Genomic DNA, 19,974 nt, shown 5'->3' with positions numbered 1-19,974 from the left:
CTCTTCCCAGGAGGAGTTTGAAACAGGAGAAAGTGAATTCCTCTCAGGGAAAATTGAAGTATCTGTGAGACATGATGGTAAAGATGTCCAGAAAATAGTGGTTGTACAGACTTGGAACTAAAATGAGGTCTGGATTCAATATAAAATATAGGAATCATGAGGGTATAACTAATAGTTGAAGTCATGAGAGTAGATAAACTTTTAAAACAAAAAGTAACAACTCTGGGAAAGGTTGTGGCAAGTCATGTTTCATAAAGTAAATATATATAAATCATATGCCTTTTTGCTCCAAAACAGTTTGGGTAAGTAGGTAAGATTATAGTTTCTTTGCAAATGCTGCATTTGGAATAAAATAAAATTACACTGCAATGTAAGTGAATGTTAAGGATATTGGCATCTGGTGAAAACAAATATAGATCAGATTTATAAGACCTATACAGCAAGATTTATCAAAATGACACTTTATTTTTTTAAACAGTTTATTTTAGTGATAGAGGTCGTATGAGCAAGAGAGGCAGAGAGAAAGAGACTATGCTGAGTGTGGAGCCCAAGATATGGGAGAGCTGGTTCTTGTCTCATGGAGTCAAAGAATGAATCTCGCGGACACTGGAGAGTAGTAAAGTGATAGAAGTTTATTAAGTAAAGATACAGAGAAAGCTCTCAGAAGTGAGGGGTTCCCTACAGAGTTGCCACTGAGGGCTTGTAGGGTTAGTCTTTTATTGAAAGCCAACAAGGGAACCTAAATCCACTTAACATCTATCTCTATTGATATCACCATTGAGTAAGGACTAGTGATAACCTCTTTAATGGCTTACTTCCTTTTTAGGGTCCGGTATTTCTTTTTTGGTCACAAGTAGCTGTTATAACAAGACCCCACCTCTGGCACATGGGACAGGATGGTCTGGTTTATCTATCTCTGGTTTACTTTCAACTCCACATTTTTGGGATTTTTGTGAGCCTGATTCTGTGGCCCTCTGTCCTTAACTCACAGATATGGGGCTTGATCCCACGACTTTGAGATCATGACCTGAACTGAAACCAAGAGTCAGTTGCTTAACCAATTGTGCCACCCAGGCGCCCCTCAAAATGACACTTTAAAACAACAAAAAGATTTTTTAAATATCCAAAAGAAGTTTAACTTATCAAACATCTGAAAGAACAAAAACATTCTAGAAAATACAGAGAAATGAATTATATTAGAATTCAGGTAAAATGTAACTATAAGGTAGTGTATCCTATACTTACCTCTATCTTGGCAGTATATTTGATTTCTTTGCTTCTCTCATTAGACTTTACTGGGAGTGGGGAACTATTTTGTCTTTTACCTGAGTTTGGGGCCTTGTACATAGTTACAAAATCAGAAAAAACCCGTTTCTTCCATAAGATGGGAAGTTTGAACAGATGACCTGGAAGGTTCCTTTCAACCCTGAGAGCCTGAATAGGTGATAGAAAGAATAGAAAAAGATAGAAAAAGTGATAGTTGCTTACTTACTACTTAGAAGAAGTGGGCTTAGTCCTTTGTAGCAGCAAATGGCCAATGTTTCAAAGCCACAGAAAGGCAGATGACTCTCAGCTTAATATTACAGGGGTGAGAATTTTCAATTATTCAATTAAGAGTTAATAACTATAGCTACCCAACAGAGGCTGTTTCAGGAGGTGGCTATCTTGGAAATAACTGGAATGTAAAAGCTGATCCTTAGATACTTTTAGTTTAGGTCTTCCCAGTCTTTTTCATGCTATTGCCTGCACAGAAAATGTTGTACAGCGTATCAATCAATATTTCAAGGCATATTTGTCACACGTTCTCAGGACTTTGGCAAAACTATAGTCCAACATCCTCACCTGAATCTTAGAGAGGGGATGCAATATTTCGGGATCAAACTTTAACGTTAAGGCTGGGTCTAGAGTCTCTGCACAACTAAACAGCCGAAGTCTCCTCCCCACAAATTACGCAGGGTTGGATGTCAGGCTTGAAGACTGAGTCTGGGAGAGTTGCCGTGGATGGGGGGCCAGTCGAGATCAGGATTGCTTTAAATGTGGTCCCATGACCACTGGCATCAGAACTTGTTAAACCGTGAGGAACTTGTTGAAAACAGACTCATGGGCCTCACACACACAGACCAGGCCCTGCGGCAAGGCAAGGACATCTGCACTTGTAGGTCTGAAAGCACGCACCGCTTGCCACTCGCCTACGCCCGCCCCAGTAGTACTTCTGCACTCCTGAGCTCCAGCTGCGCCTTGAACTGCGCGGCTCTGCTCTTCCCGCGACAACCCGCCAGCCTGACCTCGGAGTAGCGCGGGCGGCGCAGTTACCCCGCGTCCTCGCAGTGAAATTGTCTGTTACGTACTAGCCCTTTCGGTCGTCACAGGCGGACGCCAGCCAGCACTGCCTTATCGGGGTGAGACCCCCGCAGTGCCTCCATCAGCTTCCCGGCCCCGCGGAGGAACCGACTGCGGAGGGGTGGGGGCCGGGATCAGAGGCGGCTCAGCTGCGCCCCTTCGAGGCCAGGACCCTCCGCAGGCGAGCCGGGTCGCGGTTTCCCTTCTCCGCTCCCGAGCTCCTCCTCCTTTGCAGCCCCGCCCACCGGGGAAGCCGCTACGGCGCCTGCGTCAACTCTGCCTTGCCCCGCCCCCGACTACCAACCGGATGTTAGCGGATTTCCCATGGTGCCTCGCTAGTGGCGGGCATGAGAGGAAACTGCAGAGGGTCGCCAGCGGGTTCTAGTGTTCATTGTTGGAGTTGTTCTCTCGGCGCCGCGGGGCTCTACGAGATTGGCGCTCGGTCGCTGCGTCGTAGGCTGGTGCAATGGCGCTTTTCCGGGGCGTGTGGAGCGTGCTGAGTGCCCTGGGAAAGTCCGGAGCGGACCTCTGCGCGGGCTGTGGAAGTCGACTGCGCTCTCCTTTCAGGTAGGACCGCTCGCCTGCCACCTCGGGAGGTGGCGCGCCCAGGACGCCCTGGGGTTGGAGTGTGTACGTTTTGTCCCTCCTAGGAGGTCTAGGCCCTTTGATTTAGACCTCGACTTTGCCAGGGTGGCTTTGAGACCAGGCCTCACTCCAGTAGTCTTTCCCGCCCCTCTCCGCCGTCCCCCCCTCCTCCCCGTCCCACTGCACTGTCCAACCTTGTAGCACCGGTTCGGAGCTTTCTGCGAAGTCGCGCCAAGACTCTCCCGCCATCAGTACGGGCGTTAAGGAGGCAGGGCCCAGGAGCTGAAGTATACGTGCTCTCCTCCACTTTGCCCTTCCGAGGAGGCGTAGATAAGAGCTTTGATGCTTCAGTTTTGCAGGTCTTCCTTCTAGTTAGGACAGGGTTTTAAATGTTACTAACACGGTGTCATTGTAGCATCTTGATGACATCTCATCTGGGATCTGTGTTCATATACAAATGAATATTGGTACTTAAATACTTGATCTCGGTTGTTTTCTTTGTACCTAGTTTTGCGTATGTACCAAGATGTTTTTCATCCACCGCGAATTGTTACCCAAAGAAGCCTCTGACTTCATACGTTCGATTTTCTAAAGAACAGCTACCCATATTTAAAGCTCAGAACCCAGGTAAGGAGTTTTGGAGCATTTACTCTTTTCTGAAGTGATAAAGAGGTCACTAAGCAGTTAAACTTCAAACTTGATACGCATTTTCAAAGCATCCGGTGACTGCGGAAACATAACCATTACTTTTATGGTACGTAAGATAGGAAGTATGACATTTTTTACCAAGTAGAAATCCCTTTAAAATAATTGAGAGCTTATGGAAGATATTTTATCTTCTTTTTAAATTACCGTATATATTTTTTATTGAAGTATAGTTGACGCACAGTATTAACGTTAGTTTCAGATGTACAACAGTGATTCTTAGTGATTCTACAGCTTTCTACATTATGCTGTGCTCACAAGTGTAGCTACCATCAGTCACCATACAACGCTGTTACAGTATCATTGACTTTATCCTTCTGACTTATTTAATGGAAAGTATTTTAGAAATAGCAGTATGTGGAGTGGAAAGCTCCCACGGAAAAGGCTGGAAAAACTGAATTTTGAGGATCTAGTTGCCATTAGCCTGGAGGACCATTGATGAATCATTTTCTCTCTCAGCTCTTGCTTCAGGGAATTGTTAATGGAGTTGCAATGAAATAACTTATGTGGATATGTTTTGTAAACTAAAGCTGTAAACAAATTGCTGCTAATTTTAAGAGTTTTTTCACTGTAAATTGGTTGCATTCCTGAAAAAAAAGAAAGATTTTCAGGTAGGATGTTTGTTGGCTCCATAGAAGGGCTGTGGGCCTTCATTTGGGGCTATAGTGGTATAAAGATAGTAACTAAATTAATAATAGTCAACTTTGTTTATGATTTCTAAAGCTCTTTCATGGGGCACTTGTGAAAACCAAATGAGCTGTAATGAAAATTCTCACATTATAAAAAACTGGTTTAAGAGACATGTTTTAGTAATACATTTTTAAAATTTGGTAGTTCAAACTTAGTGGTTTGTTAAAATGTTTACATACATCCCCGGCATTCCAATTAAGATGAGGAAGGAAATGGGGAAGAATGAATTGATTTTAGAATAGTTTGTTTGCAAGTAGTAATTCTGTAATTGAAATACAAGATGTTACATGAATCAAAACTGTATTTTACTGTTTAGTCAGGTTTTATAAACTTAATAATTCTTGAAAGACTGGGAAAAAAGTTTTGTTTGAAATAAAAAGCAAAGAGCTTGAAGAAGTTGATTACCCAACTGCTTAAACAAATAATTTTTGATGACTATTTGGTGGGTATGTGATATACTTCTTACTGTTTAGATAACAGATTTTAAGAATGTTTGATAAAATATGAATTATCATATTTAAATTAGTTGGTTAAAGAAAACCTAAATCATTGTATTAAGTTGTGTGTGGTATAGAGGCATCTGTAATAGAACTTAGAGCTAATGGATTATGCTTTCCTAGAAGTCTTTAGAAGTTAATCCTGAGACAAAATTGTGACCTTTTTCATTTTATTCCAATCTGTAGATGCAAAAAATTCAGAACTAATTAGAAAAATCGCCCAACTTTGGAGGGAACTTCCTGAATCAGAGAAAAAAGTAAGCATATTGGTTTTCAGCATTGCTGACTAACTATTCTGCAGTTAAGAACAATAGTCATGTCCTTTGAGGGATCAAAACAAATTTTTTTTAACACCCATTATCTCTAAAGGAACTTCACACCTTCAGATTCACATAAATGATTAGAATATGGATATATGGCAGTGGTGACGGAGGGTTTGGCAGCAATCTGAAATTGAAGACTAATTGTTAAACTCTCGCCTTTGGCTAGCATGTATGTGAAAGATACATGTTTTTAATCCATATACATATGATTCCAGAGCACGTTTTCCACTTGGAGTTTCAGTCTATCTTTATATGAAGTCATGCAGTTGTCTTTCCCTGGCAGGTGTGCTATTATGTACTACTATCAGCAGTAGTTTATTGACTTCTTATTTGAGTTTTTTGTTTATAGATCTATGAAGATGCTTACAGGGCAGACTGGCAGGCATACAAAGAAGAGATAAACAGAATTCAAGAACAGTTAACTCCAAGTCAGATCATGTCTTTGGAAAAAGAAATCCTGCAAAAACGTCTAAAAAAGAAAGCATTAATAAAAAAAAGAGTGAGTATCAATGAAATATTCTTCTCCTTTGGCAAAGGACTCAAATTTATATAAGTATGAATAGGCGAGTTTTTCTTATTTTGATATATATCCCTAAATGGTAGAATGTCATAAGGCATATTCCATTTAGGAAATAACGACATAATTCTTTTTTGCCACTAGTACTAGTTGGCGTTGAGTCTGTCTTTGAAACCCTTGTTACTACTTTCAGATGTATCTGAATTTAAGATACGTAGTTAGGACTAGTATGAAAGCTGTATGAACAGAGTCAGGAAACAGCCAAATCAGGAGTAACAAGAATCTTTTCTTCTGGGTCTTGTCTAGAATAACCTACTGATTTGAATTGTTTTATAAGTAATGGTGAGTTTTATTCTGAATGTTGAATAGACTGAATTCATTAACGCATCAGAGAGAAGTGACTTATTGAATCTAGTCGAGGAAAAAGTACCTATAAGATGAAATTCTATTTTTCCTTACTAAAAACCCCACATGGTTCAAATTTGTAATTCCCAGCTTAAGGTTATTAATCAACATAAATTCTATTGCTTGATAGACTACATTTTTGTATGGAACCAGTGTTAGGTATGAGGTGGTCAGCTTGCTGGTCTAGTACTTAAACTATAGAAGATGGTCATAAGAGGCACATGGGTGGCTCAGGTCATGATCTCCAGGTCTGGGATCAAGCACTGCATCGATCGGGCTCCTGGCTCATTGGGGAGTCAGTTTCTCCCTCTCCCTCAGCCTCTCCCCCTGTTCATGCTTTCTTTCTCTGTCTTGAATGTATAAATAAAATCTTTAAGAAAAAGAAAGAAAATGGTCATTAGCGTTAAAAACTATGTCTTTAGAAAAATAGATTTGAGAGTTTAATGTGATGCCAACATTTCTCTCCCTGACTCTAATGTCAAGTCCTCCTAGCACCAGAGTTGAGGACTCACCCATTTTATAGTAGGTAACCTAGATAGTCATCTAGTCTTCTGATTCAGTTGGTAGAAGGAAGCCAGGAAAGATAATAACAGAAATAGTGTCTGCTTAGGGATGGTATTTGGAGGTGTGAGTATTAAAGTTTATTCTCCCTCTTTTATTTTCCCTTCCTCTTTAATGCATCCATTCAGTGTTAAGAGTGGGAAGGACCAGAAATGAGGATTGGGAGGTGATACAGGATTTCCTTTCGTATGTTTCTTTGTTCCTTTTTCTTCTTGTCTTCATATTCTATTCTATTCTATTTATTTATTTATTTATTTATTGTTTGTTATTTATTTATTTATTTATTTTTAAAGATTTTATTTACTTATTTAAGAGCGAGAGTGTGAGAGACCATGAACAGGGGAAGGTGCAGAGGAAGACTCCTGGCAGGAGCAGGGAGCCTGATGCGGGGTTCGATCCCAGGACCCTGGGATCATGACCTGAGCCAAAGGCAGATGCTTAACTGACTGAGCCACCCAGGCACCCCTATTTTTCAAACAGATACTGTACTTCGCTCTCCACTCACCAAAAGGCTTCTTCACCAGCTGAAGTCCTACATCTCCTCTGCTGCAGGTTCAGCCTTACCTCTTTCATGGAGTAAACTGCTATACTGTTTCTTCTTTTAGCTTTCTCACTTTTTAGCTCTGCAGAGGTTAGCACTTATTTTTTTTTTTTTTCCTCTGATACTTTCTTCCTGGCCCTGAATCTGCTAAGTATAGGAATCCCATACCTGTACTGATTCCCCAGGATACTCAGTACTAGGCCACTGATTGCTGGGACTGTATATAAGTATCAGAAGTAACAAATACACTGGAATTAAAATGAAATCACTGTGTTTTATATTCCCTGTGGATAAAACTGATTCTTGCATTTAAAACATAGGTTAAAGCCATTCATTCATTCATTCATTCATTTATTGTTCTTAAAGATTTTATTTAATTATTTGACAGAGAAAGCACAAGCAGGGAGAGCAGAAAAGGGAGAAGCAGGTTCCCCAGTGAGCAGAGAGCCCAATGCAGGGCTTGATTCCTGGATCCTGAGATCATGACCTGAGCCGAAGGCAGTTGCTTCACTGACTCATCCACCCAGGCACCCCTGCCTTTTATTTCCTTTAAAGATTTATTTATTTAGTTGAGAGAGAGAGAGAAAGAGCACATGTGAATCAGTGGGAGGGCAGGCAGAGGGAGAGAAACTCAAGCAGACTCAATGCTGAGTGTGGAGCGTGATGCGGGGCTCTATTCCATGACCCAGAGATCCTGACCTGAGCCGAAATTAGAAGTCAGATGCTCAACCTTATTAAATAGGTAGTCTAGTATTCATGAGTTCTGGTAGAGGCATGTAGTGACCTGGAGATGGTAGTGTCCTGTAAGGATGAAGCTGAGATTGTTTTAACCTTTAAAAAAGATTTTGTACATATATGCTTAGTTATTCCATTTGTGGAGACCATGAAAATAATATGTAAAGGAAGTGTTTTTATATGGAAAAGAACTCCTAAAATCTGTTACAATTCTCAAACCTTGGTGCTATCAAAAAAATTCTCATCCTAAGAATGAACAGGTAGTTTGTATAAGAATCATAACACTGACTTACAGAAACTTTCCATAATGCATAGTAGTGAATAAAGTTTCTGTAGGTAAAGTTAAGTCTCACAGAAATTAAAACTCTTAACTCTTCCATTTTTGTTACTCAGGAGTTAACAATGCTTGGAAAACCGAAAAGACCTCGCTCAGCTTATAACATTTTTATAGCTGAAAGGTTCCAGGAAACTAAGGATGGTACATCACAGGTAAAACAGAACCCCATTTGTTTTTAAATATTTGCTTATTTTGATTTTTAAAATATTTAGACAGTTGTAGGGATGGCATATGTTAGGAGGTAAAGAACAGTAGTAAATTATTATAAATAAGTACTTTATACAAATAAGGGTCCTCTTTCTTGTATCTCTTTTAAAGGAAAACCCTTTTTCTTTCCACATACAATTAATTTGAGTACTTAGTGGCCAATATATGTATAGGCAATTTTAAAAAATTTAAATAACATTTTCAAATTGAAAAAGTTCTGGAGACTTCTTATCTGGCAATTCTTAACTATTTTGTAATCACTGGGAAAGAATGAGTAGAGTAACAGTGTTTTATACTGAGATTTGAATATAACATTGCTTCATATTATATTCTTTAATAAAATTTCGGTGATGCCCATGGGCATGTACTATACACATGAATACCATCATATGAATGTGTCAAAATAAAAAGCTTGTCATTCCTGCTGTGACTTATTCTTTATTTCCTCCTTAGAAGCTTCAAATGGGCAATCGTATTTTTCTTTTATAATATGATAGGTAAGAAAAGCGTTCAGATCCCTATCCGTAATTCTTTTATCAATCTGAGATGAAGGCTTTTGCCAATCTGCCACATTTTGTGTTATTTGGATCTGTAGTTAATTTCTCAAGTCTGTTGAACATTCGATTAATGTATATGTGACACAGACTTCCCTGGCTATATACTTTCACTGATTTATTCCTTGGGATTTTATTTTTTTAAAGGTTTGTTTATTCTAGAGAGTGCATGAGGGGAGGGACAGAGGGAAGGGGGGAGTAGGGAGCCTGACATGGGGCTCAGTCCCAGGACCCTGAGATTATGACCTGAGCTGAAATCAAGAGCCAGATGCTTAACCATTTGAGCAACCCAGGTACCCTACTCCTTGGGATTTTAAAATTGGCTTCTATGGCTTTACACTACTAAAATACATGCCTGTTTATTTTCTTAGTTGGAATTTGCTCAGTCACTGACTTACTTTGGATTTTTTTTTTTAAGATTTTATTTATTTGAGAGAGAGAGAACAGAGCGAGTGAGCAAGGGAATGTGTGTGCATGAGTGGGGAGGGAGGGGCAGAGGGAGAGGCCCCCCCCCTTCCCTGCCATGTGGGGCTCCATCCCAGGACCCTGGGATCATGACCCGAGCTGAAGGCAGACATTTAACTGACTGAACCACCGAGGCGCCCCAGGATTTAGTTTTCTTACCAGTATAAGAAAGTTAAATGCTAGAGAACTCTTCTAAATCTGTAGTTCTCAACTCAGACGACTGCACCTTAGAATCACTCAGAAAGCTTAATGGCTGAGGGACTCTATCCTGGGAAATTAAAATTAATGCAATTGTCATTTTTAATCATTTAAAAAATAGTGGTTATACATCCTCACAGTTAAAAGAATCAAAATAAGACTTGTTATGAAAGGGACCAGTTTTCATAGCCCTGTCATACTGCTTACTCCAGAAGCAGAACCCTTTCACTGTTACCTCATTCTTGTGGTATTTACCTCCATATTTCTAAATAATACCTTATATTGTTACTTCTTGATTTTTTCCAATTTGAAGCATTATCTATATTTTAGGTATTACCTCCCACTATTTAAGACCAACATTTAATACTTCCTCATCCCATTGTTCATGTCTCCACTCCCCTGCCTCCCAGTATAGTTATAATTTTGGTTAGGTCAGTATCTACTATGTTGTTGTGATTATGTAAATGTTAGTCATAGTAAGCTGTGCCATTTGCTATGATTATTTTTCCTTTTTTACAAAACTCATTCCTACCGAAGTTCATTATATTTTGTGTTTCTGTTTCCTTAGCTTTTTATATACTATCAGTAGTTTAGCTTTAAACTCTTAGGTGTTCACCAGCTTTCAATGCATTTAGATGCATTCACTATTCTGTTGGTTTCAGTGTGAAGCTCTGATTTGTTCCAGTTTGGTTGTGGCCTTTTATGCTTAGTGCACAGTTGACACTCGCTTTTGCTTCTTCTGTTGTCTTTCTTGGTTTACTGATTCTGTTATAGCATCTCCCCAGTGAGAGTACATGGGAGATCAGGTTTTTTTTGACTTTTTGCATGTCTGAAAAAATCTCTATCCTTACATTTGTTTGCTAGTTTGGGCACAGAATTCTAGGGTAGGAATCATGTTCTTTCAAAATTTTAAAAATATACCTTCTTCTCTTGTAGCTTCCTGGTATTGCTTTTGAGAAATATAAAACAGTTTTGACTGTTAGAATGTGATCTCCTTTCTTTTTTCTTCCCTTCCCCCCTTTTTTTCCTCTGTTCTAAAAGAGAGTCTTCTGAGCTGGTCCTCTCATTTTCCTTTCTGTATTGCTTTCTTGTAGCTTCTTTTGCTTTTCTTTCTGGGATACTGTATATATTTTTACTTAATCTCCTCGTTTTCAGTATGGCACCACTGGCTCCAGCTATACCTGGGAACCACAGAATAGCTCTATTTTGCCCTTTTGAGAGGATAAATCCTAGAATCTGCCCATGGTGGGGATTTAATCTCCTTTTCAAGTGAATTTCAGTCGTCTCCTATTTTAAGTCCAACTTTCACCTCTGTTCTTATCTGATGCTGCCAATTCCTGAGCTTTTTGGGAATTCTGCATTATAGACCGGTTTGCTTTTTTGGCTTTCCCCAATGCCAGCTTGGGAATCTGCCTTACTGGTTAGGTAAGTCAGTTACCATTTCTCCACCTGGCTTTCAGCTTCTAAAATTTTGTGTTGGTAGTGCTCTTTCCTGTTGTTTTGTCCATGTAGGCTTATGCCATTAAAAATGTTTATTCGTTTATTTTTCTTAAAAAAATGAGCAGTAGAAATGTATTGCCACAGTTCTGGAGGCTGGGAAGTTTAAGATCAAGGCATCATAATTGTTGCCTACTGGTGAGATCTTTCTTGGTTCATAGCTGGTACCATCTCACTGTGTCCTCACATGATGGACACATGATGTTTAATAGCTTTTAGGAGTAAACATCTTTCTGTCTCTTTAATTTTCTTTAATGGATTATTTTATTTAGGTGAGAGCTCAGATCATTTAGGGATAGAGCTTCGTAAATTATTGTTTAATTCAGTGAATATAAAACTTTATGGATTAAATATAAATAAGGGATCCCTGGGTGGCGCAGCGGTTTGGCGCCTGCCTTTGGCCCAGGGCGCGATCCTGGAGACCCGGGATCGAATCCCACGTCGGGCTCCCTGTGCATGGAGCCTGCTTCTCCCTCTGCCTGTGTCTCTGCCTCTCTCTCTCTCTGTATGACTATCGTAAAAATAAAAAAAAAAAATTAAAAAAAAATTAAAAAAAAAAAAAATAAATATAAATAAAAAGTTAGAGAAAGACTTGAGCATTTTTTTTTAAAGATTTATTTATTTATTTATGATAGACAGAGAGAGAGAGAGAGGCAGAGACACAGGAGGAGGAAGAAGCAGGCTCCATGCCGGGAGCCCGACACGGGACTCCAGGACCGCACCCTGGGCCAAAGGCAGGCGCTAAACCACTGAGCCACCCAGGGATCCCCAAGACTTGAGAGCATTAAAGCAATTCCTTCCAGAGCTAACAGAGCAATTATTTAATGAGCAACTTTCCTGGAGTATATTAGATGTGTTTATAAAAGTAAGTTTTAAAATGTTCAAAAGGTAGTGGTTATGTAGTCTCATACTCTCTGGTACCTCCATTTTTGTTGATGGAAGAAATTTAGGGTTCAGAACAGTAAAGTTCATTATTCTCATTCTGCTTCTCCTTCAAATCACTGATGATTTTCTCTTGGCTTTAAACAGTTACTTTTCAGACCGTTTTCCCTCTTTCCTTCACACTTGCCTTCTGCCCCTCTGTGTCTCCCTTTGTCCCTCATTCTCTACCCATTCATTTATTTCTTCAGTTTCTGCTTTCTGGGAGCAAGAGCACAAGGTATATGAGGGGTGCTGACTCTTTTCTCTCTGCCTCTCCTCCAGCCATGGGTTCCCTGAATCCCTTTATTTTATAAATGAAGAACCAAGCCTAAGGGAGGTAATAATGACTTTTTCCAAGTCATAAAATTAAGTTCAGCTAAGTAGAATTAAGAACTAGTGTTGTATTGTTCCTATGGCTACATTTAAATACTTTGGCACAAATTTTAGAATAAAACATTAAAATACAGGGAAGAAATAAAAACAGTCTTTGGGGACGACTGGGTGGCTCAGCGGTTGAGCATCAGCCTTTGGCTCTTGGGATCCAGGATTGAGTCCTGCATCGGGCTCCCTGCGGGAAGCCTGTTTCTCCCTCTGCATATGTCTTTGTCTCTCTCCCTGTGTCTTTCATGAATAAATAAATAAATCTTAAAAAAAAAGAAAAATGTAGTCTTTGAAGTTAGTCTACCCTAGGAATTTAGGTTTATACTTAAATATTAATATTGCTGAGTCAAAAAAGATATATCCACACAGCAAAGGAAGCCATTAACAAAATGAAAAGGCAACCTAGGGGGATCCCTGGGTGGTGCAGCGGTTTGGTGCCTGCCTTTGGCCCAGGGCGCGATCCTGGAGACCCGGGATCGAATCCCACGTTGGGCTCCCGGTGCATGGAGCCTGCTTCTCTCTCTGCCTGTGTCTCTGGCTCTCTCTCTCTCTCTGTGACTATCATAAATAAATAAAAAAATTAAAAAAAAAAAAAAAGGCAACCTACTGAATGAGAGAAAAATATTTGAAAATCATATATCTGATAAGGGCTTAATATCTAATATATGTAAAGGACTTGTACAACCCAACTGAAAAATGAGGAGAGAATCTGAATAAATATTTTTCCAAAGATGACCTACAGATGGCTAACGGGCAGGTTCAGCATCGGTAATGATCAGGGAAATGCAAATCAAAACCACAATGAGATATCACCTCACACCTGTTAGAATGTCTATTATCAGAAAGATGAAAAAATAATGAGTGTTGGCAATGATGCTGAGAAAAGGGAACCCTTGTACATGTTTCATGGAAATGTAAATTGTAGCTCACTATAGAAATCGTATGGAGGTACCTCAGAAAATTAATAGAATTACCGTATGATCCAACTATTCTACTTCTGGATATTTATCCAAAGTAACCAAAAACAGTAACTCAGAAAAATAGCTACACCCCCATGTTCATTGGGCATTATTTACAATAATCAAGACATGGAAGCAATCCAACTGTCTATCGATGAATAAATGGATAAAGAAACTATGGTGTGTATATACAAATATACAGTGGAATATTTAGCCATCAAAAAGAATGAAATCTTCCTATTTGCAATGGCACAGATGGCCCTTAAGGGCATTATCCTAAGTGAAATAAATCAGAAACAGACAAATACTGTATGATCTCTCGTATTTGGAATCTTGAAAACAACCACAAAACAACCAAGTTCGTATATACAGAAAATGAATTGGTGCTGGCCAGATTTTGGGATTGGGGCTCAAAATGGGTGAGAATGGTCAAAGGACACACACTTCTAATTTTAAATAAGTCTTGAGAATGTAGTGTACAGCATGGTGACTATAGTTAATAATACCATATTGCATATTTTATTTTTTAAAAGATTTATTTATTCATGAGAGACAGAGAGAGAGAGAGACAGAGACATAGGTAGAGGGAGAAGCAGGCTCCTCTCAGGGAGCCTGATGCGGGACTGGATCCCGGATCCTGGGATCATGCCCTGAGCTGAAGGTAGATGCTCAACCGCTGAGCCACCCAGGCATCCCTGTATTGCATATTTTATTTTATTTTTTGATTTTATTCATTTATTCATGAGAGACACAGAGAGAAAGAGGCAGACACAGGCAGAGGGAGAAGCAGGCTCCATGCAGGGAACCCAATGTGGAACTTAATCCCGGGTCTTCAGGATCATGCCCTGGGCCAAAGGTGGCGCTAAACCGCTGAGCCACCCAGGCTGCCCTGTATTGCATATTTTAGTTACCTGGAATAGATCTTAAAAATTCTCATAAAAACTTTTGTAACTATTTTATTATGACAGATGTTAACTTATGGTGGTGATCATTTCACAGTATTTACAAATAAATAATCAGGTTTACACCTGAAACTAATAAAATGTTACATGTTGATTTTATCTCAATAAAAAAGATAAATATCCTTATCTCAGTCATTTTTTCTATGTTTTAACAGTTTAGTAGTTTTTATTTAGAAAGTTAAGGCTGATGAGAATTTGTGATTATTGATATCTGAGATTTTACAATGATTTTAGAATGGATAATAGTAAAAACTTTAACCACTGAAGTTTCTGTATCTGGTGCTTAAAACATATGTTTTACAGGTAAAGCTGAAGACTATAAATGAAAACTGGAAAAATCTCTCTAGTTCTCAAAAGCAAGTAAGTATGGTTTTAGTTTCTAGTGTCTAGTTAGAATACCTGTGAGGAAATATACTAGGGCAAGGCTTGATTTATGTGAAAACAAGTACCAAGTAATGGTACTTGGTACCATTAGTAACACAGTTAAAGTATTTTAATATTATTTTTATATCCTTAGAAATAGTTTGGCTAGTTTTTAACTGCGAATAAAATTGGTATTTAAAACAATGTCACTCATAACTTAGTGTTCACTCTACTCAGTAAAGATTACTCCTTGCCTCTTCTCCTTTCCCATATCCCAAGCCCTAAAATTTTACCAACTTTATTAATTCATAAAAAAATCTTTATCTCTGGCCCTTTTCGCATCTTTTATCTCAAAAAAACATTCTTCAGTCCCTTTTTATACATGTAGAACAGTAAGGTGATTTCTAGAGTATATGGAACATTCCATATATTAATTGTAAAGGATTCTTCTAAAGAAATCATTTTAACAGTCACACTTTTTCTCAGGTATATATCCAACTTGCTAATGATGATAAAATTCGTTATTATAATGAAATGAAATCTTGGGAAGAACAGATGTTGGAAGTCGGACGAAATGATCTTCTACGTCGCTCAGTAAAGCACCAAGGAAAAGATGACACTGAGGAGAATTAAAATAGAAGATTGAGTTATGTTCTTAATGGATAGACATAAGACACCAATTAGGTCTCAGTACCTGACGCTGTTGAAAATTAGAAAGGATAAAGTTGGTGGACATTTTATATTTAATTCCTTTTTCTTTAGCCCATGGACTTCTGTCAGTTCAGTTCATTTTGTATTAGTATCTTGCTTTGGAAAACCCAAACAGATAAAAGTTCATGCAAAATGTATTTTGTGTTAAGGAACTACTGAGGATCAAAATAATCCATGAAATGTAGCAGTGAATCATTTTACCTTTGATAAAGGTAAATCAGACTGTGAAGTTTTTTTTATACTTGATGACTGGAAAGAGTATTCTTGTTTCCTTATATGTATGGAGGCAGGAGTTTCATATTCAAAACTGTCCCAAATTGTAGAAGTCATAGTGTTCTGTGATATAATTGTACATTTTAAAAGAGCACCCACAACTCCTCTAGGTAAATTCCAATTCCTAGGTATAATTCATATATTCAGAGTTGATGGTTGTACATGCAAGGAATTGCTGATTTCAGTTGCAATTTTTTATAAAAGGGAGAAATTTATAAACCTTTTCCTCATTGTCTTAAAGTACAAACCAAGAAATTATGTACCAAATCTATGCATATTGTTTTATACTGCATAGAATAAAAATTTTAAACGTTTCCTAATTATATGTTTTAAGGTGAAACATTCATTTTGCAGATTTTGTTTTTTTTTTTAAGTAGAGATATGTATTCTGAATTATTTTCTCTTTTTCATGTGAGTATATTTATCCAGAAAGTAGATAACTTGTCTGGTATAAGCTTTAAAATGAGAGATCTAAAAAACAAAAGTCTTTGAGGACTTGGAATTTAAGCGTTTTTGTCCATACAAGGCACAGCCAGTTCTGGCCTATGAACCAAATCCAGCCCATTGCCTGCTTTTCATGGCCTGTAGGCTAAGGATTGTGTACAATTTTAAGTAATTAAAAAGAAAGCATATTTTAAGAAAATTAACCCGCAATTCTGTGTCCATAAATAAAGTTTTATTGGAACACAGTTATACTTTCTCTTTTACTCATGATTTGTAGTTGCTTTTGTACAACAGTGATAGTTGAGTATTGTTTCAGAGACTACATCTTTACAAAACCTAAAATAATTACTATCTGACCCTTTACAAAGAAAGTTTGTCAGCCTGTGGTCTATAGTATAGAGTAGTATGACTAGTGTTCCAATGTATAAATGTGTTGGGATAGTTCTTTAAAACTCAAGAGATTCTTGTTTTAGGATCTTTGTCACCATTAGCTTAAGAGGAAAGAAGTCAAACCACTGAAGAAGCTAAGCAAACTTGCTCCACAGTGTTAGCAAGGAAAATTATCTTTAGTTTCAAATTACATTGCAGTATAATTTAAAAAAGGTCCCTCCAGCCTGGAATGAGATTCTTTTAAAAGTATTTGCTATGGCTTAGTGATATGAACTTTAAGAATTTTCCAGTTAGCACGTATCACAAAACCCTTATCAACTATTAGCATTTGTTTATCCTCTTAAGAGAGTCAAGTAAAGGTTTTCAAAATCCATACCACCTTTTTGATGAAAATCATTCATCTTTCATCATGAGTTCATAGGAACAGGATAACTCAAAATTTGTATGTGCTTTATATTAAGATCAAGAAATGGTAGGTAGCCTCTAAATTTCCAGAAGACCTTCAAAGATTTTTGTTGTTTCTGGTTAGAAAATCAGTAAGAAGTCACAAAAAAGGTGACTTGTTATGTATACTGAGTTTGATGTATACTGAGCTTGACAAAGGTAGGGACTGAAAAGAAAAATATAATGAGGGAGAATAAGATTTAAATGTATAAAATTGGGTGTTTTCAAACAACTGTCCCCTGTGGTTACAAATACAGGACAGTCTGCCATTAGTTAAATAGATAGACTATGAAAACAAAATATATATACTACGGTTCTAAGGCTAGAGTATTTTGGGGAAGAAGAGGAGGTACGCTATTGTGTATCAGTCTTTCTTATTTGGATTTCCGGGAGAGAATTAAGCCCTAACTCCCTGAGGCATCTAGAATGATACTGATTATATACCACCTTTAGGAGAGTGGAGAAAGTCATCAGTCAAATAATTTACTGTGTCCTGTACTTCAAATGAGCCCAGGGAGCACATGGGAGTCAATGCTGGTAGTGAATATTATAGAATGAGTGAGATAGAGAAAGGAATTTTGTAAATACTTGACAAATGTACAAAACACATCTTTGCAATTACATTCTAAGCTCTTGTAGCATTTTACCTATGTATGCTATTTTATACTGAACACATTTAACACATTCAAAATAAATCTTCCTAAATATATTGGGAGGTTCACTATCTAGTAAGTTCTCAGGTATTTTACCCTCATATAGGAAGAAAAAGTATGGAATAATGGAAAGAGCTAGAGCAGAACAAGATTTTGATAATACCAAATTTTATTAGGTTTGCTTTGTTTCTAAAAGAATGTTACTGTTCATACTTTAAATATTAGAATAATCTTATCCCACACATTTGTTAATAAACTTTAGTACATGCTGAATACTAGTATGCCAAATGCCAAATGCCACCTAGGTGAACAATATACAGTTTCTCTTAAAAAGAACAAGCACTTACATCGGTAACCAGTGGCCACTCACATAAAGCCTTTTTAGACTTAAGTTGCCCCAACAAAGTAATTGCTATAGGAAGTACAGAAGAGTTTTAGAGAGAAAGATGCTGAAGAAACGAAACAGTAGTGTTTATATTGTTCTAAGCAGTTCATCATAAAGAGATTTTTGTACTTTTGTTCATAGGAGTACCAAAATTAGGTTTTAAAAATAATTTGATGACAATAGAGAACTGTGATTATTTTACTTTCTGACATTTACTCAAAGGATATCGTGTGCACAGTCAGCCTACTCTAATCATGTAATTTTGCTATTGTTTTTGGCTAACTCCTTTCTTCGAAATGCCATTTTAAGAATAAGGGATATGTTTTTATGGTTGCTCTGAATGTCTATATTTAAATTTGTGTATTAAAAGGGTATTACCATACGTGGATTTAAAGTCACTAGAAAATTTTATTTTCCTGAGATTTGCTGTACCTAAAATAATCACCACCAGGTTGTGCTAAAACATCATGAAGTTTTTATATAGTTAACTGATGGTACCCATTATTCCTCTTAATTTTATCAACATTCATTTTAAGAATATTCTCTTCCTTTCTTTCCTGTCCCCAACCACCTTCCCTCCTTCTCTTCATAGCACCAGGCTCTTAGAGACAAATTTGAAAGTGTTACTAAGCACAGACTGTGTTTTGAGATTTTAAAGCAGTAATAGCTTTTTATAAATTGAACCTTTGGAAAGAATAAGAAAATGAACATATTTATTACTTTGAATTTGTAAAACAAAGCATAATCATACAAAGTTGCTTTCATCAGTTTCTTAACATTGTTCACAAATAAAGTACTTTGGATAATTGATTAAATTATTGATTATAGTTAATGGAGAATATATAAAATACAAAACCATTTCCTAATATATTTAAAAGATTAAAAAACATTTTACTGGCTAAGGAACTAAATACTTAAAATTGACCCTAAACAAGAATTTTAAATAAGCTAAACATTTTTTTTTCACTTTAACAGCATTTGAAACACCCTCATATAAAATGTTTTTCTGATTTACTAATGGGATGTGCAACAAAATATTTGAGTTTACTTTTTTGCTTTTATTGAATGAATTTAGAGTTTCTCAAGTTTCATTTCTCCTTCTCCACAAATCCTGTATAAAATATGGGAAGAACACAGAGTGTATTTTGACATAGTGACCTTTTATTATATGACTGAGAATTACCAGCCTTAAAAAAGCTTGATTTGGTTATATCCATCTCTAAAGTTCTATTTAAATTACCTGTTTATACTGGAAATTTTGTGCATCGAGTTGGGTGAGATTACATGATGGCGGGGAGGGAGGGGTCCAGATTTATTTATTAATCCTTCAGAAATTGTTGAAGAATTATGAACATTTTCCACCAAATTTGGATTTTTTTTTTCCCTCAGTCACCAGCCAGAACAGGTCCTCAGTAGTTGTGAATTAGGGTGAACAAGAATTTTTACTCGTGGCAGGTACTTATTTACTTAGAAGAGGCCAGTAGTTTGTACCACATTGGAATTTATACCCTGACTAGAAAATACTTAGGGGAGGATAGTGGAGATTTGTTAAAAGCAGAAATTTTCTGTTAATTTTGCCATTAACAACATCTGATTATGTATAAGCTTAGTATCAGATAAAAGTTAGACCTAAACAACTCAGGATATTTCCCCTAAGCTATCTCCTCACCCTCCTTGTCCTCCAAAGCTCCTACTTGTCCTCTGTAATAAGAGCTTGAATGACAATTTGAATGGCTGGTGAGACATGTTACGACCTTTAGCCAATACTATTATTGACTGAATCCAAGGTAACCTTGGATTCAGAAGGGAAGTGTCTCTCTTTTTTATTTATTTATTTTTTATTTTTTCCCTTATTTAATGGAAAATGGGAATTGATTGTTGATGAGGTTGCTGAATATTAACAAGAAAAAAGCAGTGTACATTAAGAAAAT

General features: G+C 37.4%; 1 protein-coding gene across 1 annotated transcript; it reads left to right on the top strand.

Annotated features, from left to right (window-relative positions):
- Positions 1-2,642: 2,642 nt before the first annotated feature.
- On the top strand, positions 2,643-18,858 carry TFAM (transcription factor A, mitochondrial). Its single transcript, XM_055308954.1, has 7 exons — positions 2,643-2,907; positions 3,434-3,552; positions 5,004-5,074; positions 5,490-5,639; positions 8,293-8,388; positions 14,684-14,740; positions 15,230-18,858. The coding sequence occupies exons 1-7, from the start codon at positions 2,807-2,809 to the stop codon at positions 15,374-15,376; spliced, it is 741 nt and encodes a 246-aa protein (XP_055164929.1). The 5' UTR covers positions 2,643-2,806; the 3' UTR covers positions 15,377-18,858.
- Positions 18,859-19,974: the final 1,116 nt, after the last annotated feature.

Source organism: Nyctereutes procyonoides, unplaced genomic scaffold (assembly GCF_905146905.1).
Source record: "Nyctereutes procyonoides isolate TBG_1078 unplaced genomic scaffold, NYPRO_anot_genome, whole genome shotgun sequence".
NCBI classification, from domain to species: Eukaryota; Metazoa; Chordata; class Mammalia; order Carnivora; family Canidae; genus Nyctereutes; species Nyctereutes procyonoides.
The sequence above is the reverse complement of the archived record's forward strand: the minus strand, read 5'-3'. Positions and strand labels throughout refer to the sequence as shown.